The 24988-nt window shown below is 39.6% G+C and overlaps 1 protein-coding gene across 1 annotated transcript; it reads right to left on the reverse strand.

Annotated features, from left to right (window-relative positions):
- Positions 1–3625: 3625 nt before the first annotated feature.
- On the reverse strand, positions 3626–4535 carry LOC147425969 (uncharacterized). Its single transcript, XM_086498855.1, has 2 exons — positions 4131–4535; positions 3626–3806 (listed from the first exon to the last, which is right to left on the reverse strand). Coding segments are annotated over exons 1-2 (327 nt in total). The 5' UTR covers positions 4456–4535; the 3' UTR covers positions 3626–3804.
- Positions 4536–24988: the final 20453 nt, after the last annotated feature.

Below are 24988 nucleotides of genomic sequence, written 5' to 3' on the forward strand. Positions count from 1 at the left end.
AATGGTGCTGTCCATTTTGCCAAGTTCTTCACTGTTTTTTTTCTATTTTGGTTGTGTAATTTTCTCTTGTGAGCGCCTCTGCTTAAATTTGTGATTGTATTTGGCATATTTCATCCATATTGTGAGCTATTTGCCCCATTGGTGTTGGCCCAAGCTCAATTATATCTAAACATAAAAAACATTCCTTTTTTGGGTGTGTGTGTGTATGTGTCTCTGTGTTGAGTGGGCAAATGGATTGTCTCTCTCCTCTCACTCCATCAGTGTGTTCCCTATGTCGGCCAGGTGGGTTGTGTAAGCCAAGTGGTGTCCCATAGTGTGTGTGTATGTATCATCCCAAGAGTGTGTGTCAGGTGATTATAGAGGCGTTGTGTGTGTTTCCATCCCGCTCACACTGCCATTGAACAAAAGAGAATTTGTCAATGTATCGGCCATTTCTCATGAAATACAATATTCTTGTGACCATCAAGTAACTTTTGAGGATTTTATGTGTCAAGATTCGAGCAATTGACAAGACAAGTGGACTAATAAAAAAGTTAGACCCTCTCCTCTCTCTCTCTCTCTCTCTCTCTCTCTCTCTCTCTCTCTCTCTCTCTCTCTCTCTCTCTCTCTCTCTCTCTCTCTCTCTCTCTCTCTCTTCCCCCACCCCCTCCCCCCATTTCCAAAAAAGATATCCCTTAGCCTTATTGTTAGGTAAATGAAATTCACACTAACAAACTCTTGAAATTCAAATATTCATGTTCATATGGTAGAAATTGATTATAGAATGTTGTTAGGAAAACATGGTTCCCTCTCACTCGAGATTATTAGGCTCTAATGAGAGAACTAAAGATATCGTTGTGCAACGCTTAAACATTGATCATCTCAACAAGTGATCGATGACATTGAATCAAATAGCTTTGTAAGTTATAAGCTCTACTCCTATTTGTCTCACCCACCACAAGAACCTCTTTCTCTCTCCTCTGCTTAGTTTTGTGTGATTTGTAGGAAAATGCAATTAATACAAAGAAGAAAACATAAAAGTTTGCAAGCCTATCTTAAATGATGGGAACCATTGGCACCATGAGTTAACTCTATTTCTAAGTTTATCTATATAATTACAACAACGACATACACTTTTTGTGAGCTTTCTCTCTTAGAACACTTCGAGCAAAGAGCTTTTGAAAAAGAAGAACAAGTTACCAACTTCAACTGGCAGGAAGGTGTGTTTGTAAGTTAATTCTTATGTTGTTAGAGTGTATAATAACCCAATAAAAAAAATGCGTCGGGTGTAGGCACTTGGTAATCTCTCTAATTAAATCCCCCCTTTTATGTGCGATCAAAATCATTCACGGTGAGTGTTAATTTGAACAATTTAAAAGTGTGAAAATGTTGACATTGTTGATGTCACCTTTTGATTAATGATTCTTTCTTGTGTAGATGCCTAAAGTAATCAGGTCATGTAGAACTATTAAAAAGCCGCCAAGGTTCAATGAGAGCTTTGATGAAGAAGTTAGATGAAAGTAATATCGTATTTATACATGTCGCTTAGCTATAGTTCATTGGCATGGCTTGTTCTAGTTACTAATTATTGTTTTTTGGATGCTTTATGTTGTGATGGAGCTATTGAGCGATGACCTCATGGAGGATTGCAATGGATGCATTGAACTTAGATGATGTAGATGACATGTATGGTCAACTTTGGCCAACTATAAGAGACCTAAAGAGCACACACAAAGTACATTTTAAAAGTTGCACTAGCAAATCACATCAAGAGCATCCTTTGAGATGTTACATAGAATGGATTTCTTCCACTAAAGCTTCTATTTGAAGGCCCTTGTAATTCTATTCACTTTAGAATCTAAACCTCAAAAGTTGTCTTCATCTATGCTCATTTACATGGTAATAAATCCTCTAAAGGATCTTGGAGAGTAAGCTAAAATTGTTTTCAGCATTGTTTCAAAATAGTCATGCAATTATAAAAAGATACGTAATAGTTTTAATGATGGGGTACAAAATTAAAGACATGTATATTTGAATGTAATATGATAGAGAGATTGATAACCTTCTGTAAATTGACATTTAAACTTGAAATCCTTTCTTGGAGGGAAGAGTGCATCCTTTGACCATTCTTACAGCTCTCTTACACGTCCATCATTCTTGCACACATGACATGCACCTATTCGTCAAAATGTTAATCACCTCCATAATCTCAAGGCAATTAAAGAGGCCCTCCTAGACCTCATTCTCTTTCTAATGGGCATCTTGTGAGATGCCACAAGATGTAGGCATAGGTGGCATCATCTAGAGGGATCTCTCCACCTCGATGCATACTTTTGCAACATTTGTGAGCTTTGGCATTGTAACCTTGTTTGACATAGCTTGCAATTAGAGTATTCCAAGAGACAATGGCTCAAAATGGAAGCTCTTAAAGGAAACACTTTTCTTTTTCAAGATCACAGCATTTGGTATACATATACATAAGTGCATGTTCAAGTATGATATCATTTTACAATAATCTTGTGGATTGCCTTTCTGTAGTTAGTAGCTCATATAGCACCCAAGCTTTCAAGGTGCCAACAGCTATCACTACATTTGAAGAGAGGAAACCATTTTTTCCATGGCATGAATATGAGATGCATAATTGTGCTTTATGTCAAACTAAAAAGGCACTTATATATCTTATTTCGAACATTTTCACAAATAAATTTATCAATATTTTGAAACTATTCTACTCCTAACACTCTTGCACATCTCTCCCATGAGCATTCCTTATCCATCCCCCACTCTATAGCTACCGCATGGTACTCTCTATAGTAACTACCTTCTAGTGGTAGGCCTCATGATTTTATCGCTTGTTTATTTAGAATACTAGCATGACTCCTGATCACTTTTATTTTCCTTACAGTTTGAGCATTTCCAATTTGTTTCTCTTTGAGAACGTTATGGACACTAACCATGGTCTTTGTAGATCTTCTCAATGTAATTTGAGATAACCATGGTGAAGCTCATAAAGAATAAATGCCAATTGCATGTAGTGATTCCAAAAATTGCTTTGTAAGTGCAAGAAAACTTGCATCCAAAGCCCATAAAGAACACATGCTAGTTGCATAAAGTGATTCGAAAAATAGATTTAGGTCTAGGAAAATACATTTTAAGCTACATGAAACTAGTTTCCTTTTTCTACAAATTCTAGAATTAAAACAACATTATGGACATTTAAAATTTATAATAATGTGAATCACTAATTTCACACCTTGAGATTGTGTGTAAAAACATGTTATTTCAAAATGTATCATGTTATGTAGACATGTATGCATCCAATAATTATATTCACCTTTAATAGTGATCAATGGTGTCTTTAATAATGGAAAATGACTTGTTGTAGACAAGCTCTTCTAGTAGCTCTTTCCTCCCAAATGATGGAATCTATTTTTATTGATGATGTCCACAAGAAGAGTTGAACAATTTGAATACTATTTTTTGATGTGTTATTCCTGTTATATTTTGGTTAAAACATCTTTTGAATTAAAAATTTTCATAAAGCTTTCGAAAGAGCATTCATCTCAGCAGAGGAGAAATTCTCATGACAAATCAATGTATTCAACATAAACCAAACTTGTGATATAGAATACTTGAAAAATCAATATTGCACTCAAGACTCAGTTTATTAGTGCCGTAAAGAGTTATTTATACTATACACAAGTTGGAAGCTTGATAGCATATCTTTGAGTCAAATAGATAAAAGCCATATTATATTGGCCAAGATGGGCATATTGGTAAGGGCGAGCGTGCGGCCCTTCAAAACTATTGCACCTTAACTTGAAGTCCTGCACAATCCATGTCAAAAAGACATAAAGGAACAATGACAACCAAGGTCAAGGTTAGAAAAACGAGCTTCTAATATATAAACCGATGCAATGCAAAAATGTGTAGCATCATGTTATGGGCTATGCAAGTGCCTTAGTAGTTTGAGTGAAGGTAACCTGGGATCTACCTTAGATCCATGCACACGGAAGTGTTTTGTGTGCGTGTGTGTGTGTGTGTGTGTGTGTGTGTGTGTGTGTGTGTGTGTGTGTGAGAGAGAGAGAGAGAGAGAGAGAGAGAGAGAAGGGGGGGGGGGGGGGGGGGGGGGGGGGAGAGAAGAGACGTACAGCAGGAACCCGAAAGCTGGCAGACAGATTTGAGGTTGGAGACGCCCTGCTGGTTGATGACGCTTTTGAAGTTGTCGGGGATAGCACTGCAGACGCAGGAAGCGCTGGATGATTTGAGGAGGCTGCAGCATCCACTATTGGCGGTAGGGGTGGGGGGGTTGGAGCCTAGCACGTACACGCTACATTGGTTGTAGAGCTCCTGAGCGCTGGGGCAAGAAGCCTCGGCGGCCAGAGCCGTCCAATTAGACACGTGGGTGGTCAGCATTACCACCACCACCATCATCGACGCAAGGCGGGTAAAGCCTCCATAGCCTGAGCCTTCCATCTCTCTCCCTCTCTTGCTCGCTCGTCTTTGGCTCTTTCTATTTCTTAAACACTCAGTTGCGCACCACCCTTTCCCATGCACTCCTTCATTTTATAAGCCCCCCCCAAAACAAAACACCAAACCAGACACCCCGCGCTTCAAACATCTCCATCACCCAGAGGACTGCTTTCTTCTCGCTGCATTCATTTACCCACTGCCTCTATTGACCGTAGCCCCACTCCTTAAAAGCTTAAGTTCCTGATTAACACCCACACAGTACACGTTTCAACAGCCCGACACGACAATGTTGTACTTTTATAATTTGCCAAGTCCAGACTGCTGTGCCACATTGCCAATAACAAGGCTGAACATCACTTCATGAGCATCTGAAGGTTTGGTAAACAAATTCCCTCTCTCGTAGGCCTCTGTTATGAGTGATGAGAACGTAGAAGTTGTTGCGGAATGATATGATCTGTGCATGAAGTTTGTTCCTCTTCTTGGAGAGAGAGAGAGAGAGAGAGAGAGAGAGAGAGAGAGACCTTTGCTTCCCGACTCCAAGAGCAAGCGATATACATACATATATATATATATATATATATATATATATATATATATATATGAAAAACTACCAAAATTCCCCTCTAATTTGTGGAAACTCCCAAAATACCCCTCAAATTTGAAAATTTCCATAACTACCCCCAATATTTTGTCATAAATTCCCAAAATACCCTTCAAATGTTCCGAAATTTCCAAACTATCCTGGTTGTGAGATTAAATATCCCCAAAGATTAAAAAAAATTGTAGTTTTTCATATGAAGACTGATTGTCTATTTATACAAGATGCTAAAACTAGAATTTGAGTTGGTTATGTAGGCTTTGGAGATGAATTGCTTCATTATTTTTGTACATAATTTCCTTTTCTGTGAGTTAATTTGTGACAAATAACATGCTAGGCACTCAAAAATGGATCTCAACTATATAAAAGGAATAAAGATTAGAAAATCTTGAACAATCTAACCAAAAATAGATACAAGGGTATTTTGGGAATTTCCAGAAATTGGAGGGGTAAACCACATTTGCATTACCTTTTGCCTTCTAGGTAGCTCTCTGATGTTCCCATTTCTTTTTCTCTGCAAGTTGCTTCACGTCCTTCTTAGATTCATCTATAAGCTCTTTGATCACCACACACAAACTAGGATTGGTTCTACTGGTTTCTACTTAATTCCTTCTGCATTTGCATTATCAGGGCATTGGACTATAAAATGACCATATTTTCCACGGGTATAGCAGCTAAAGTTCCACTTATTAAAATTATCTCTACCCCTTTCTCAGCCATTACCCCCTTATACCTTTGCCAATTCCATCACTTTTACTAGCCTCATTCTATTTGAAGCTAGCTACTCTGTGTGTTTTCACCACCATTGGGCTGGTTAGTGTAATTCATCCATAAATCTTTACCCTTTTTGAAATGGTGAGTTCTTATCTTGCAATTTTTCAGATGAAAGAATCCTAGGAACTGCTATGGAGAACTCTCCTCCATACCACCTTTACAAAGCCCTTGGCTTCTAGGGTTCCCTGCCCAACTGAGCAGTCGGCCCTTGGCCCAAGTCCATGGCCCCCCAGGGTTGCCCTTGGCATGACATTAATCCCCCCTTGGAGAAGTGTTTTTTTCCTCGAAAACAAAAGTGGGAAACTTCTTCTTAAGAACACTAAATGTTTTCCCAAGTGAAAACTTCTTCGGGTCAATCTTTCCACTTGATTAAAGCTTGTCAACGTACATGATGACACATACATAAATCACGACAATCTAAGATGCGCTTAGGTTCATGCAGTTGGGTAGGGAGTTCAACGAAATCAACCAGAATCTATTGGTGAATGACATTGTCATCCCCATGCACACATTTGCATAAATGACTTAGATGAAATATTGAATGAATACGAGAGTGTGTAGGTAACGATAGTTTGTAGGTTTGGTCACCAACTCTCTTGAGTATCTTGAAAGGTACATAGTATCGCGGATATAATTTAATTAGGTACTGGCCCAGTCTTCACACTTTCTGCATGCTTTAGCTTCCCTTTCGTGAAGGTAACTTACCAACGATTCTCATTAGCATACTTTGTATATCGATCATGCACTTGTTGAACATTTTGATGAGCCAGTTTCAACATATCCATATGGTCTTGAATAGAATCTTTGACGTGTTGGATCTTTTTAGTTGCCAACCCCATCGTAATTGGTGACCTAAGTTGAAAACCGTACACTAGCATGAAAGGACTAAATCCAGTTGTTACATGCTTAACACTATTGTAAGAAAGCTCAAGAATAGGTAGATAGTCTTTCCAATCTGATTGCTTCTTGCTAGTGTATGCTTGTAGCATATCCTCTAGCACTTGATTGACTCTTTCAATCTGACCATTCATTTAAGGATGATCTGTTGTACTTAGGTTGAGTTGTGTACCCAATTGTTTAAACAGTACATCCCTCCAAAATTGAAATGTTAAACTTGGGGTCACGATCACTCTCAATGTTACTGGAAATCTATACAACCTGTGCAGATTGTCCATAAATAAATTAGCTAAATCTAGAGTCTTAATTGTTTACTTGGTTGGAATAAAATTACATAGTTTAGTCAACCGGTCTACAACCACCCATACCAAGTCATGACCTCATACAGTGGTTGGTAAACCCACAATGAAATCCATAGAGATACTTTCCTATATACCATTAGGAATCTCTAATGGATGCAAGAGACCTCCTGGCTTCAAGCACTCTACTTTATTAACTTGACATTTGTGGCAATGCAAGACATATTCTTGGACATAGCCATGTAAATCTAGCTAGTAAAACTGTCGCCTTACAAAGCATAAGTCTTCTCAATGCCTGAGTATCTTGCACCTCAACTATCATGAAATTCATAAAGAATTTGGAACCAAATGTCCACGTCCATCGGTACACAAACTCTCCCCTTGTGGACTTGGTACGTATTATTGATGGAAAAATTCTTTCATCTGTGCAGTTCATCACTTTATAGAGGATATATAACACAGTATGGAGGTTAAAAACCACATTTTCAACATTGGAGCAAGAAAAATTTCTCATTTTCACATGGCTCCACACTTTGGAGCATGCATTGTCATGCTCATATTTTCCCTGAAGAGTATCCAGAAACCCACTTCTAGTTTTCTTGAAAAGAAGAGTTGATATGAGGCATACGACTGAGAGCGTCAGCTACCACATTGTATCATCCTTTATGATATCAGAGCTTTGTGTCACACTCCTAAAGAATATTCTCAGTCCACCTGGCCTTTGGAACCTTCAAGTCAATTTGTTGTGTAAACCATTTTATGCTTTCATGGTCAAACATAATCTCAAACTAAGCTCCACAAAAATAACTCTGCGATGTCTTCAAAGCAGAAACTATTACATAAAGTTCTTTTTCATAAGCAAAGTAATAATGTTGTGTTGAATCAAACTTCTTCCTTTCAAATGCAATTGGTCTTCCCTCTTGCAGAAGAACTATTCCAATAGCACAATTATTGTTATTCCTTTCTAAAATGAATGGCTTCAAAGGATTCACAATAGCTAGAATGGGAGCTATAGCTAATGCATCCTTGAGAGCATTAGAACTTTTTTGTTGAGCGGAACCCCACTCAAAGGTTTTCCCCTTGGCTTTTAGTTTTTAATGAACCTTCAATAAAAAATGTTAAATCCCAATAAAATCTGTAACTCTTTGGCATCCAATTTGGATTGATCCATGTGTAGCCCATCAGCTGAGATGACATGTCCTAGGTAGTGAATTTCCTCCTTAAGAAAATCACACTTTGACTCTTTCACTACAAGAGGTATTTCACATTAGTGACACTCGCAGTGCGATGCTCAAAAGTAAAAATCCACGGCGTCGCTATGGGCGTCGCTATTTCCTTTGTTGCATAGCAACCCCTATAGCGATGCCAACACGGGTAAAAAATAAACTGAGAGTTCCATAAACTCAGATCTCAGATATGAGTTTTCGATGCTCAAGCGAAAGAGGTAACCCACACTCTCCCTCTCTCTCTCTCTTTCTTCCACACACACACACACACACACACATGAGGAGAGGAAGGAGATCCAAGTATGCTCCTTCCCTCTCCTCTCTCATATGTTCCCTTCCCCTCTTTCTCTCTCTCTTCCTCTCTCTCTCTTCCTCTCTCTCTCTCTCTCTCTCTCTCTCTCTCTCTCTCTCTCTCACACACACACACACACACACATTGTGTCTTTGAAAGAAAGAGAGAGAGAGACAGAGCACATACATAAACAAAAAACACATACACACACACATTCATAAACAAAGAATGCATACAGACACACATTGAGAGAGAGAGAGAATGACATATATATATATATATATATATATATATATATATATATATATATATATATATATATATATATATATATATATATATATATATATATATAAAACAAAGAGAGAGAGAGAGAGGAGAAAACAAAGAGAAAGAGAAAGAGGGAGAAAGAGAGAGAATAAAAAACCAAAGAGAGAGAGAGGGGGGGGGGAGAAGATAAAAGGACAGAGGTAAGGGGAGAAAACAAAGAGAAAGAGATTAGGTTAAGATTTGAATTACATTTAAGATTAGATTAGATTACATTTAAATTTAAGTTTATGTTGAGTTTAAAATTAGGTTAGATTTAAATTTACATTAGATTAAAAATAGGTTAGATTTAAGATTAGGCAAGATTTAAGATTAGCTAGCTATGTTAGATTTAACTTAGATTACATTTAGGTTTAGGATTTAAGGTTGGATTAGATTTAGGTTTATGTTGAGTTAAAGTTTAAGATTAAATTAGATCTAGATTTATGTTCGGTTTAAGATTAAATTAGATTTAGGTTAGGATTTAGTGCATGTCAATGAAGACTTTGCCCAAAGAGCAAACACTAGTTACACAACTATATGTATATTCCCATCAAAATTTGACACCTATTTAACTCACACACTAACCATATTCAATTACCCGCAAATCACCATATGTTCAATTAAATTAGATTTAAGATTAGATTGGATTTAGTTTTTATATTAAAGTCTACCTTCGGGATTACGATAAAAAAATTAGAGTTAGGCGAACGGTGATCCCTCTCTTCCTCTCTACAGATGTGACCTTAAGTTGAAAAGCTTTCAACGGCATGATACTCAGGTTGGAGGCCAACATGTAATGTGCTAAGTAGTCCCTCGAACAAAGATCTGTTGTGAAGAGACGTTAAGGTGTTGTGAATTGCTACAGCTAGAGAAGAGACAAAGGGGTTTTGTCCAATACATGCACTATCATGTAGATGTGGGTGTGTAGATTTCTCGTACCCACAAATATAGGCATTGACAAATAAAGATGAGATTATAACCCTGTAGTTCTGATCTCCATGCACCTCTAGACTGAGATGTGCGGGGATTGGACATGACTATCTAGAATGTGAGGTAGTCTACAGTGTGAACAAAGAGAGAGAGAGAGAGAGAGAGAGAGCGAGAGAGATAAAAGATGGAGGATGCCAATAGAAGATTAAATTTATGTCCAGGTTATAAGGCTTTTACCTTCATTATGAGTAGTGACGAGGATGTGGGGCCGTCCACCGAAACACCTATCTCTCAACAAGGATCTTATATCCTTGTAATCAATGCAAGCATGTTGTGCAATGGACAAGACGCATTTCTTTGCAGCACGTTTGCGAATTTGGCGAGTTTGATCCATCTATTATAGATCAATTTGTTGCCTATTATAGATCAATTTGTTGCCCATTATAACTTGTCGGACTCTAACGTGTTCGATGACATAACGTGACCCCACACCGTACGAGCGCGAGTACGCAGGCAGAAAGGGCTTAAACGCCCTGATGGACATTCTGAGTTCTCGCAACGGCATGGTTAGTATTAGGGTTTACTCTTTTCTATTTGTTGTATTGTTTTATAAATTATATGTTTATACTTACAAAAAGCTGTCTTATTGTTTTTTTCTGCAGAATCCGACAGATACGCCGCTTGGATGCGATGAGACGTCTGATTAGACGACGTCAGTCTAGCTATAGATACATAGCATTAGTTTCCTTTTTTCATAGCATGTATAATGAGATGACATGTCTACGTCTTTTTGTAACTATTGGAAAACCATGTATATTTTCTCAATAATGACACTGGTGTTGTAACTATTACATTTGCAAAGCTTAACAATCAAGTGATTTTGCCTATGATGTGTACAATTGTCATTGATTTACTTTCATTAATTTACTTTTGTCAGTTTTGTATCTTTATTCTACAAACAATACTATGCATGATGGAGTTGATGGCTATATTGTCTTGTGGGTGACTACTTTGGGCCTATACCTTGCACTTTCTTTCAAAGGTGAATCTGCACTTATCTTGGATTCATTTAGGTTTACTCTATTATTGAAACATTGAATATGGTTGATGGGTGGCAGTGCATTCAATGCCCTACCACCCAATAAAATTTACTGTCACGCGCTCGTTATAAGCATCGCTATATAAGTCTGTGCAACGCCGCTATGAGCGTCTCTATAGGTAGCCTGCAACCATTTTTATAAGCATCGCTATATGCATCTCTATATAGCGACGCTTATAGTGACGCATATACCAACGGCTATAGCAACGCTCATAGCTACGTTCCCGTAGCGACGCTGTTAGCGACGGTCTTAGCAACGCCGGGGAGTATAAAAACCCAATGTATTTCCGTCGCTAAAAACGTCACAAGTGCACACAACCTCTTGTAGTGTTTGGCATATAACTCATTTTCTCTTACAAATTCAAACACTTGCTTTAGATTGTGCAAGTTCTCTTCTTCAGAAGCACTATACACGAGAATGTCATCAAGAAAGACAATAAAAAACTTGCCCAAATACCATCTCAGGACACTATCCATTAGTATCATGAAAGTTGCGGGCACACTGGTTAGCCCAAAGGACATAACAAATAACTTGTAATGTTCAAACCTTGTTTGGAATTCACTTTTGGGTATATCAGCAAGTCGTACTTGGTGATATCCTTGCCACAAGTTGATTTTACTAAAAATACAAGCATGGGTGAGCTTGTCAAACAATGCATCCACTCGTGGTGATGGGTACTTGGTCTTAACAGCTACCACATTCAAACCATGGTAGTCTATGCACATGTGCATGCTACCATCCTTTTTCTTAACCAATAGGATGGGAGAAGCCCATAATGAAGAACTAGGTTAATAAACCCTCTAATGACATAGGCAGCAAGCTGACATTTCATCTCAATAGCCTCAAAATGGCTCATTCTATAGAATGGTTTACTAAATGGTTTATTACATGCAGCCGCATCTATGCCATGTTGCACAGATCGTGTCCATAGTAACCCTAGTGGTAAATCATTGGTGAATACATCCTAATATTTCATTAACAAAATTTTAAATTGATTAGCAACACTTGATTGTTGAGAAGAGAGAGTAGTAGCCATTGTAGGTAGAAAAGAGAGAGAAGCATGCATCATTGACAAATCTTCAAAGGAAAGAAAATCAACATTCTTAAAAAAATTACACAGAGTAACACAAGAAAACTTCTTCTATTTCATTATCGTAAGTGAGCTTCATACGCTCTACTATACATATGAGTGGTGAGGAAGGCACATCCTTCTCTCCTAACAGCAACACTTGTGTGCCATTGGCTTCAAACATCACATTGATGTGCTTGTAGGTACGTTTGAGGGATGGTCCTAGGCTATGCAACCATCCACAACCAAGTACAATATCCCACTACTTCATATTCATGACCTGGAAATCCATGGATATGTTATACCCTTGCGGTTCCAACGGTACAACTTTCACTTGAGTATCCCACACCTCGGCGTCATATCCGTTCATTATCGCTACCTTGTAATGGTGAGAACTCGGAATCTAGGGAAACTTGAGCCATTTTGCCAACCCATAGTTATTGAAATTGTGAGAGGCACCCTTGTCTACCAAGATATGTACCTTGTGTCCTTGAATAGATCCATGCATGCGCACTAGCTCATGTGGACCAACGGTCTGCTACCACATAGAATCCATTATACAACATTCATGCACCACCTTGGTGTGCGTTACCTCCACATTGGAGATACACAAGGAAGTCTCATGAGGCAATAGCTGCACCATGTGTACTGCTCTCTCTTTGCCTTGGGCAACATATCTCCCCTTGGGACAATCTTTTTGCCATCGCCGCTTCCTAAACATTGAAAACATAATTTTTATTTTTTTGCCTTCTCAAAATATTTTGTAGAGAGAGGCCCTCTAGACCCCTTGGGTTTCTTGGACACCTCTAAAATTTCTACTTACTATCAGGCACGTGAGTTTTGTGCTTTGTCTTATCATGAGGATCGTCGTGGATGTGGTCTTGCACTATGGTCTCCTCGAGCGTCTTGGGATTGTGAGTCTTCACATGCTTCTTAAGCTCTGGTGTCAGACTATGGCTAAATCACACACTTGTTGAAAGGTATCTAATTTCTCCAGCTTGAGAATGACATCTTGGTAATGCAAGATATATTCTGATAGTGTTTTATGTTGCCGCATGGAACGCTTATCCCAAGCCAACCAATTTTTGTCTGCTTCATTTGTGGGAAACAGTCCTTTCTAAATACAGCCAAAGGTTGCCCAAGTCTGTGGTATGATTCCCTTCTCCTTGAGACACATCCACCATTTATAGGCCTTGCCTTCTAATGTCAAAATTGTCTACTTTGCCACGACTACATCCGGACTACTTCGTAGATCGTGAATCCCATCCCACCTATTGAGACAAACATTCACCACATCTTTATTGTGCTCTCTTTCCTCTCCCTTAAAAGTTAGCGGCTTTTTATTTTTCAACAAATCATTCGGATGGGAGAGTGTAATGAATCCGGAGGGGGACCGCGCCCTTGATTGGAGCCTTGCTCCTACATATGTGTATCAGAAGAACCCTTGGCCTACTATTGCATATATCTCACTACTAGGTTGGATAATTTAGTAGAATTATCATTCAAAGACAAAAAAAATCTCTAAAAGAGACATGTGTACTTGAAGTTCTCAAAACTATTGAATATCAAGTAGTTCATAATTACTATAATCCCCTATCCTAGCCACGCAGGTACCCTCCATGAGAGTATCCAACATTGGGCCATCATTGGGAGGGTTGGGAGCATGATGCTCACAATCAAATATGTGATTCATGTTGATGTATGAATCCATGGCAACTATGTGATTGCTAGAAAGAAAAGGGAAGAATACCTTGGCTCAAATATGCCCGATGAAAGCTGGTCATATCCATTGAAATCTGTAGTTGCCCATAATTAGCCTTGCTAATTACTGCGTTGATTCTTAAATGTTTTTCAAAAAAGATAGTGTCGATTGCAAGCATTTCAAACGAAACTACTATGGAGAACCATCCTCCTTGCCACCGTTTATATAGTCCTTAGCTTCTAAGGTTCCTTGCTTAGCTTAGCAGTCATCCCTTGGCCCATGTCTGTGACCCTCAGGGTTGCCTTGACATGACACCAAACATGTCCATATGTTTTAGAGTATGTACATTGGGTACACTCATCTGACCAATGATCCTTGGATCTACACTTTGAGCACTAGACCTCAAGCTTCCCAATTGAGTTCTGGTTTTAGCAATTTAAGATATCTACTTCTAGGGTTCTCTGCCCAACTTAGAAGTCACCCCTTGGCCCAAGCCTGTAAACCTCTAGGGTTGCCTTTAGAATGACACCAAACATGTCTATATGATATAGAGTATGTACATTGGGTACACTCATCTGACCGGTGATCCTTGGATCTACAATTTGAGCACTAGACCTCCAGCTTCCCAATTGAGGTTCTGGTTTTAGCCATTTAAGCTATCTGTTTTGACATCTCCTCTAGCTTTGTTTCCATGATCCTTTCGTCTTGCCTTTGGCCTTATCAACTAAATTTTTGTCAGACGAGCGAGAACTAGAGCTTGATTCTAACTCCTCAGTTATTGTGCCATTGTCACTAGAATCTCTTCTACTCTTATGGACATTTCCTTGTTAGTTTGTTTCTCAAGTTTCAATGCTCTCTGAACCAAGTCATTAAACTTCTTGGTTGAGTATGGAACCTCCTCTTTCTTCAATTTGTTGCTTTTCAATCTGCCGAGGAACTAAGCCCTCATTCTCTTCTCCGACGGGGGTTCATGCAATGTAAGATCAATTTCCTGATCTTTTCAATTTAGCTTTGAACTGAAAGTTTCCCTTGCTTAATTTTATAATTCACAAAGAATGTCCATGTCAACCCTATTATCAATTATTCAAGGGAAAAAACTTTGATCACTTTGTTGTAAGTTCTGAGATCGCATGCTAAGTAATGATAATTCCATAAACTGGATCTTTTGGTGTGTGTGTGTGTGTGTGGAAATTATTTCCCCCACTTATCTTCTTTGATATCTTTTAGCCCAACACATTCTCAAACACCTAAATATGCACATCTGGATCATCCCTTTTACCCCCTTTGAACACTAGAAATGCTATTTTTGAGTCAGTGGAGTGTTCATGATACTTAGATTTATCTTTCTTAAACTAATTTCTTGTATCTCATTTGTCCTTTGCTACAATGATTTGTATCAATGTCCCATTTTTCATTGTCATCTATCTCGATCACAGTATTTGACTCACACTTTCTTTTCAACTTCCTATTGCTGATCTACAACTTTTGATACTATCTTCATTGTCATCCCATGCTTTTGGCCCTTACCCTTATCCTTCTTCTAAGATCCACTAGAGTGAGAGAACCTCTACACTCTTTCCAAATGCCTTCACTTGGGATGATGATAATGCTAGGAATCCTCCCTTTCCTCAGGGTCGCACTGGTCCAATTCTCCATATGCCTCATTTCCAAATTCAATGTTAGCATCAGTGCCTCGCTTTGACTCCTATAGTATGGTATTGACACAAGTTGGTTCCTTCATGATTCTTGTTGTCTGCTTTCATCCACATTTGACTCTTCTAGGTGGCATGATTGAATTTTATATAACCCCAAAACCCAACTGGGGGATATATTCACTGTCAAGATCTATCTAGCTCATGACCTTGGTCACCAAAATGGAAGGAGCTAGTTACTTTTTATAGTTATTATAGGTTGAAGTGTTTGAGTTAGTTAGATCAAATTAGGAAAGTAGACTTGAGATATAAGACCAAATATTGATTGAATGGAAAATCAAAACAAGAGATTGAGAATGGAATTGGAATATGTTTTCAAGAAATGAGAGTATAATTGGTCACATGTATAATCATAAGAGCCATGTAATGCTTAGAGAAAATACCAAAACAGTGCAAGAGTAGAACTAGGCTATAGAGTCATAACTACAATAACATGATAACAATAGGAACAATAATTGTCCACAAAATGAGTAATGGGCCCTACTTATAGGCATCAAACTAGGCCTCTATCATCTAACTATTCATTGTAAAGTTATTGTGGTAGTTAATCTTTGTAATTTCCAAGATTCTTATACTAATTTGATTTCCAACTAGGGTCTATTTCCATTGTCTACACCCCTTGTAGTAGATAGCTTGCATCCCCTCCCCTCATGATGGTGTCTCCTCCTTATCTTTTTATTTTGAAGATGACTCCTTCTCATAATGGTGCAAGTTTTAGCATCTCTCTTCAAAGTGGTGGCCATTGCCCTGAAACTTGAAGAGTCTTCTCTCCCCTCTTCTCTCTACAAATTTCCTTGGCTCTCTCTACCTACTTCCCTTTGGCTCCTCATTTCCTCTTTCATGTCCTCCACAAGATAATCTTCTACTTCTACCCCCTCTTCCTTGGGATCACTTCTCTATATCCCTTGTAACTCGTCCCTTTTTCTGTGTGTGTGTGTGTGTGTGTGTGTGTGTGTGTGTGTGTGTGTGTGTGTGTGTGTGTGTGTGTGTGTGTGTGTGTGTGTGTGTGTGTGTGTGTGTGTGTGTGTGTGTGTGTGTGTGTGTGTGTGTGTGTGTGTGTGTGTGTGTGTGTGTGTCCACAAGCTAAATCTCAAATCTTTTTGAATTTGGACTTGGTTTGCTAGGTCAAATTTCCAACCCTAGGTTTTCACTGCGTTTTTCTATTTGTCACCTGTTTTGCTTCCTTTTGATCCAATTTTGCTCAATTTTTTTCACAACTAGTCTTGGGGATATGTTCCTTGTGTATGCACTACCTTATCTGGAAAGTTTTAGGTTAAGCTGTTACTATGGGTACATGGATCGCGATCCATGTTTGGAGTCCAAATTGACTTCTTCTCTTGGTACCATCAAATTCAGCATAATTAGTAGGTCATGTGGTATCAAAATTTTTGAAAATGGACCGCTGGATTGAAAACTAGGTCAATTCTAGCACTTTCTCAAAGTACTTGGTAGTTCTGAGCTTTTGCTTTGAATTTTGATATCCAAATTCTGTTTTGAAAAAATCACTAGACTCCCTTTGATGTCCTCCACCTATGGTACAAGTTTGGTCTCAGTCTGTGAAAGGGGAACATGGATCGTGATCCAAATACCTCTATGTGAGATGGTGATGAAACTTGACTCACATCTTGCCCTTGGTCTATTGATCCTTGCTATATGGTTTTTGTGTGATTTGAACTTGTTTATGTTAGACAAAATTCAATCCACAAATCTGTTTAAGGGTTTTTCTCTTTGCACTATTTTTTGCTCTTTTCACCCACTTTTTGAACTTTTTTGACAATGCTTCTTTGGGGACTTTTGTTCACAATGGTGTCTACTATAGGGTGGATAAGTTTCTGCCCAAAAATTGCTCAGGGGGTACATGGATGGTGATCCATGTTCCACCACTTTTGGACTTGATCTTTGGTGTGCTAATAGCTTATAATCTTTGTAGCCTGATCATCCACAAATTTTTGAATTTGGACTAGTTTTTCCGAACCAAAACTAACTTTTACAGTCTCTTGTGGCAGTTTAGAGAATGTTCTATTTTTGGCTCTTTTGACCAACTTATTTCAGTTTTTTGACATTGTGACTTTTTGGAAAATTGTTCCAAATGATATTAGCTATCTACTGGTCAATTTCCAACCAAAGATCATGATAAGGTACATGGATCGCGATCCATGTTTGGAAGCATTTTCTCATGAATTTTGTTTTGTTGTCTCTCTATTTCCTGTAGAAGCCAAATCTCACCCCTTTATGAATTTGGATCCCAAAAAGTTGGCAAACCCCAAATATTGTGTCTGAAATGCCTGTTTTTTTTTCCTATCAGTCAATTTTGATGTGATTTTTGAGTTTTTCTTTCAAGCAAACCTGATCACAAAAGTGTCCCACTAATGCACAATCTCATTTTTCACTTTCCTGTCAAAATGGTCTTTGGGGTACATGGATCGCAATCCATGTTCCTCCACAGAATCTAGTCAAACTTTCTAGATTGCTTTTAGAGAGTCTGCTAATGTTCTTGATCCACAAATTCTTGAATTTGGATCAGATTTCAGCTCTCTACCATCAAATTTTTAGAATTTCACAGTTATGGTTATTTCGATCAAAATATGGTTTTCATCCTTTTTTTTTCAATCTTTTAGCCCACATTTGATGGTGGTAGTTGCTACTTACCCTACTCCTAAGTACTAAAATAAAACATAAAATAAAAACAAACAAAATGGTGCAAAATAAAGTCACAATGAAAAACAGAATAGCACTCTGAAAGCATAGAGAAAATCAAAGAATGAAGCACTAAACCTTGTGTCTAGCTGCTTCACTGCTAAAGTGTTATTGGAATTAGGGTTGCAGAGAGACACACACAGCTTGGAGAAGACGAAGGAAGTTCAAGGCACACAATAGAGAGTGTATTACTTAGTGTGCAATGGAAAGATAGATAGCCCTAGAGTGATGGGCGTATATACAATGCTCGGGGGGAAAAACCTCCTAAAGAGGGAAAAAATGCCCCGGCAGTCCTAGTGTGTTCACACACATCACTACCACATGTATATGGTAACAAATCCCCCCTGGAGTGATGCGGTGAATGAGAGCTGGCACATGATTAAAGGGAAGTGCCATGCCCTACAGACATGATCAGTCCACAAAGGGGAGTAAGCCCAAAGCTTTGCGGAAAGCTTCAAGCTTTTCATCAGACAATGCCTTTGTCAAAAGATCTGCAAGGTTGTCCTATGTTGGCACATAAGCCAAGCTGATCTCTCCTTCTGAGAGCCTCTCCTTGACATAGTGGTAATGCACCTCAATGTGCTTTGTACGAGCATGAAAAACTGGGTTCCTCGCAACTGCCAATGCGCTCTGATTGTCAGTGTAGATAGTGTTGGCAGTGTCCTATCCAACACCCAAATTAGCCATAAGGCGTCTGAGCCATACACACTCACCGTAGCTGTGAAGACTGCCTTGTACTCAGCCTCACAACTCGAAGTGGCCACAGTAGGTTGCTTCTTGCTCAACCATGATATACATGAACTGCCAAGCATGAAACAAAAACCACTTGTGGACACTCTCGTGTCAAAACAACTAGCCCAATCTGAGTCTGAAAAAGCATGTAAGTCTGGCGGCAATGATCCCCCCTTGGGATAAAACAAGACAAGATGTAAAGTGCCACTAAGGTAGCGGAAAATCCTCTTGACAGCCTGCCAATGCTTAGACCCTGGGCTATGCATAAATCTGCTGACCTGTGAGACTGCAAACTGAATATCTGGCCTCGTGTTGCATACATAAATGAGGCAGCCAATAGCAGTTTGGTAAAGAGTGACATCAGCAGGATTGCCAGCATCATGTAGACTCAACTTCAAACATGTTTACATGGGACTGGCAATAGGTTTGCCATCCTCAAGTCCAAACTTACATAGCAATGTCTCTATGTAACTTTTTTGACACAAGGCAATACCACCATCACACTGCTTAAACTGTATACCCAAGTAATGATGCAACAGCCCCAATCTATCATCTTGAAAGTAGAATTCAAATCAGCCTTAAATTCAACAATATGTCTCTCATTTGGTCCAGTGATCAGCAAATCATCGACATAAAGAACCACAATGAGAAGTACATCATCCTCACGCTTTACATACAATGTGCTTTCTGTTGGACTATTACGAAAGCCTTGTTTCACCAAATGGGTGTCAGCTTTCTCATACCAGGCACGAGGAGATTGCTTCAACCCAGACAAAGCCTTCTTACATCTGCACACTTTGTCCTCTTGTCCTTTTATGACAAAACGGCGAGGCTGCGTTACATAAACTTCCTCAAATATGTCACCATTCAAGAAATCAGTAACAATGTCTGATTGATGTACATCCCAACCAAAATGAGCTACCAATGCACATAGAAAATGCACAGTAGTCATACGACAAGTGGTAGCAAAAGTCTCTTCATAATCTATGCCTTTTTGATGTGCATAACCCATTGCAACAAGTCAAGCCTTATGGTGATCAATCTCACCATCCCGTGTTGAGGGATATGTGTTCGCTACGTGAGCTGGGCAAGCGCCGAGCCTCTGGCTGTGGGAGGTGTGAAAGAGAGAACAAGAACAACTGATAACTCTGGCAATCACCGCAATCATCAATTAATCAATTAATACATCTGAGTACAGCTTAATCTTTAGCCAAGGCGGGCTGTTAACAGCGCAGTCACTTGGATCATCTACTAACTAGGAGTTTAAGCTCCCGTTTACAAGATTAACCGGGCCGTTAACGACACCCGACTTAAGAAAATGCTTAATCAACTTCGGACTGATGTCGGTGATGAGATTCCCTTCTGTCGCTTTATTTGCCTCATTTACCTAATTCTTCTCATTGCCTCAATCTTTATGCTTCAATTATTGCCAAATTCTCTGCAAGCTATCTCTATGTAGCATCCTCTGATCGCCTCTGTCGTCCTTTTTATGCTTAATTGAGAGAAAGATTGAGAGATATCTTTCAACATCCCCCTCTCTTTCTCGTTCTTCACCTCCTTCACAGATCCTCAATTTTACTCCTTCACTTTCCCTTAAGGGATCTGCCAGACTCGCCCCAATAGCTTAGGGGTTTGTAGTCATCCAAACTCTCCCTTGCTTAGCTTCAAGAACGAGATCGAAAGAGAGTTTGAGAGAGCTTTGCCTCCTTTGTCTTTCCAAGCATGAGAGCGAGAGAGAAGGAACAGTGCTTGCTTGTCTCCTCTAGAAGCTCGAGAGGGAGAGAGAAAGAGATTCTCTTCCTTCGTGCTATTCCCCTTCTTCTCCACTTCGTGAGGCCCGTCTAAAATCTCCTCCTAGATTCGGAGTTACACGAAACCCACCGGGACAAGGTCCGAAAAGGTTCACCTTGGCATGCTGGGCATCTTTCCCTTCTTAGCCGCGCTCAGCTGAGCTTTGTACAGCCCAGCACGATCTTGTTTTCCTTCCCCTGCTCTCAGCCTCGCTGCTGAACGCCATGCTTCCCCTTATTTTTCCTCCCTTTCCCACTATTCTCCCCTCATTTATCCCATTGGGTGGGCGTTTGGTTAAAGCTCTTGGGCGGCCATTAAGCATGTCCTCTTGGGTGGGTGGCCCTCCAAGGACACCAATTTGAGCATACTCCACTACCTTCACACTGCCATGTTTGGCATGCATCTCAAGCAAGGGATGGTTAGTGGCATGGTTAGCCAAGCCTGCCAAGTACGAAATTTTCCTCCAATAGCCCTTGACTAACAATATCATCATGAATTTGATGCCCATATCGTCTTGCATGGTGATTCTTGCCTTCAAGATATAAGCGTACGTGATTTCATTTGTCCAGCTTCCTGTCCCTACCTCTGTTGGAGTTATCCCGCAATCATTGCATTCCAAGAGATGACATTCCAAACACGAAGCTCTTCAAGCACTTTTTGCACTTAATGAGACGTACACCACATTTGATATACATGTAGCTGCTATCAGTGCACTGCAGGAGATAATAGTTTGGACAAGATTCTCCTCAAGCACTTACTTTGCTGCACTCCAAATCCCGAGCGTGGGCCAAAATCTCCCAGATGGCACTCCGTACAAGCCGACCGGAGTGGTACGGAACCCGCCCCCGTGAATCTTTATCGGCCAATATCTTGGCGACCGGAACTCCAATCACCAATCTCAAAAGATTGACACGCTCCAGAAGTAGAGCACTTCAGGCCCATGCATTCATTTCATCTCTATCACCTTAGCTACAGTTGCCCAATCCGGTACGGATCTGCAATCGACTCAAACTTCAATATGCCATAACTTCTTCACTGTAGCTCCTATCGACGAGCCGTAAAGACAGGCTAATAGAGCACTTCAAGCACTACCATTCTAAATCATAAACTCCCATCTGTGCTCACTTCAAGCATAATCATTCTTGGCATCATTAAGGCATCTGTTGGCCCTTTTAAGCCGCATCTGGCATACATTAATCATTAAACTTGGCATGTTAACAAGCCCTCATCACTGACCATTAATCAAGTAGGCTTCAAAGAAGCTTAGCTTGCATTTCTCTGCTCTTTTTCTTATCATGGAAGCGGAGCTGTACGACATCCACCCCCTCTGAACCTGCACAGCCTCCGGTCTGTGCCAACAGCACTTCAATCTGCATCTGCTATAGGTACCTTAAGCTCCTGCCATCATCAGCCTCATGTAACTGAGAAACATATGAAAAATAAAATAAGGCTTATACCCTATCATCAATGTTCTAGCTTAAGCATTAGTTAGCTGCCCATCAAAAATCTTTGAACTATATCTGTCGTATCTTCAAAGCATTCAATTATGAATATCCTGTTTAGTGAACCCCGCCAGACTCAAGTGCTCCAGTTAATGATGCACACGGCTTGACCATTAAGCTCTCTTTAAGGAACCCTGTCAAGCTCAAGTATGCCTTACTCTGTCTACACACGGAATGGCCGTCAAGTTCTTTACTTCAAGTTCTGTTAGCAGAACCAACTCAATAGATGTGAAGATATTTCATCAATTATCCAAAGAAGTCACAACTGGAAGCCAGCCATGTAATCTTATTAAATGCATAACCTAACACTCTTCTGACTTAGCATAGATCTAGAAAACAAAACTTTGTACCATGAAACCTGCTTCAATAGATAACTGGTACTCTTCAAATCTGGAACTTGCACTTCAATAGCCCCCGGGATCAAACGGGAAACCAATCAGTTGCCCCACTGTGAGCATTCCTTTAAAATTTTTGCACCATCCTCCAAGATCATAGGGAAGATACAATAATTTCCAATCATTACAGCATAAACATACATTAACCCACAAATCTTCATGCAAACCGCCTGGATCATATGGCATATAAGTCAATTGCCCCGGATTATGCATAACCTGTCACCTCCTGGGTCAAAAGCTAGCTCAAAATCCCCTACATCATAGGGTAACATCAGATTCCATATAGCATCAGGTAGCATCAGATACTGCCATATCCCCTGTGCAAGTGGCTCATCCAATTGTCGATCATCAATCACAGGTAAAATCATTGGCAGTGCACCTTCACTCGCACTAGTATCGAAATTCCGATCATGCATATCTGAATACATCAAGTCTCTGGTAAAACTCTCTTCATTAGACTCACAATATACATCAAAAAACAATTCTCTATCTCGTAGAGGCTCAAAATCAAGTAGTACATCATCTAACAACTGCATAAGTTCATCATCTGCTGAATCTGAACAAACTAGCTCATGCATGATTCTGGATTGACTGGTATCCTTAGCATCTGTATTTGAGAATCCTTCCAAAGCTTCGTCCAATAAGCACATAAGGTCTAGGTCCACTGCTTGAGAAGGTTCCTCAATCCTGTACATCTCTGGTTGCTGCAATAAACGAGGATTTTCACATATGACATGCATACTAAACACATCTGCAGTAAACTGCTCTTCAAGTCTTTCACCCTCATCCAGATATCTTTGCACTTCTATAGCACAAAGTTCAGCATGCACATTGAAAATTTCATCTACTGCCCTGTCTGTATCATCGGCACAATGAAATCAATCATATCCAATGTCAAGAGATTGCACTTCACTATGCACCCCCTCTGAATCAGCATCTCCATAATCATAATCTTTGTCTTGGTTCACATCAAATACATATGGTTGAGCATCAAATACATCTACATCATCACCAGTGTCCTGAAATGTAGCCATAGACATGAAACCCTCTTGTATAGCATCATCCAAAACAATTGCTTTTGCATGTAATGTTGCATAAGCATTCTCTTCATGTTCTACACCCAAAGAGCACTCCAAATGGGCATCCACATCACATATTGACTCTGACAAACATGTTTCTTGATCACTGCTAGCAACTATGCTTGTATGCAAACCATGTACTAGCTCTAAGAAACCTGCTTCCTTATTTATGTCACTTTGAGAGGATATGACTGCATGCTTAGCATCCATAGAGTCATATCTGCTTTGGAATAAAGAAGACAATCCCAATCGAGCATAAACAGTATCTACTATGAAATCATCATCTGCATGCAATAATGTCTCATCTTCCAAAAGACATGCATCGATAGCAGCTTCTAGCATAGCATTTTCTTTGGCTTTACTTCTTGCAGAAATATGCTCCTAGAATTCATCATAGTTGAGGATCTGCATCTGATCCCCTTCACATTTACTGAAGACAACCTTACTTCATTCAGTAATCTCCTTTATTTCACGATCTAGAATCCTTGAGCTTTCGTAAATGAATTCCTCTGCAAAATACTCCCACCGTGTGGGATATGCTTCTGCCAGTTCTTGAACCTGCCTTTCAAAATCCGAGTTTACAGCCTCGTCAAAAGCTGCAATCATCCGATCTTCTGGAACATTTCGGCTCTTCATCTCATCTTCGTAACATGCAATAAAACCTTCTGGATCATATCCCTGAAAAATATAATACTGCTCCAGAAAAGCATCAAGTGCTAGCTCTACAGCATCATCAATCTGCTTTTTTAACTGCACGACTTTCGCTTCCTGCAGACATCTTTGAACTAATTCCATCATTTTAGGCAAATCTGCAACTACTAGATTTTTATCAAATCCATTGGCACTGAAATCGTCAATAAACTGCTTTAATTGTAATGTCATCTCCATCTTCACCTGCCACCCCGGCTCGTTTCGCGTCGGGTTCACCAAAGATGTCGGGGGATATGTGTTAGCTACGTGAGCCGGAGGCGCCGGTCCTCTGGTTGTGGGAGGTGTGAAAGAGAGAGAACAAGAACAACTGATAACTTTGGCAATCACCGCAATCATCAATTACTCGATTAATACATCTGAGTACAACTTAATCTTTAGCCAAGGCGGGCTGTTAACAGCACCGTCACTTGGATCATCTGCTAGCTAGAAGTTTAAGCTCCCGTTTACAAGATTAAACGGGCCGTTAATGACACCGGACTTAAGAAAATTCTTAATCAACTTCGGACTGATGTCGGTGATGAGATTCCCTTATGTCGCTTTATCTGCCTCGTTTACCTAATTCTTCTCATTGCCTCAATCTTTATGCTTCAATTATTTCCAAATTCTCTGCAAGCTATCTCTATGTAGCATCCTCTGATCACCTTTGTCGTCCTTTTTATGCTTAATTGAGAGAAAGAGTGAGAGATATCTTTCAACATCCCCCCGTCTTTCTCGTTCTTCG

The sequence above is a fragment of the Adiantum capillus-veneris genome, chromosome 24, assembly GCF_014529385.1.
Source record: "Adiantum capillus-veneris isolate H3 chromosome 24, ASM1452938v2, whole genome shotgun sequence".
In the NCBI taxonomy this organism is placed as follows: Eukaryota; Viridiplantae; Streptophyta; class Polypodiopsida; order Polypodiales; family Pteridaceae; genus Adiantum; species Adiantum capillus-veneris.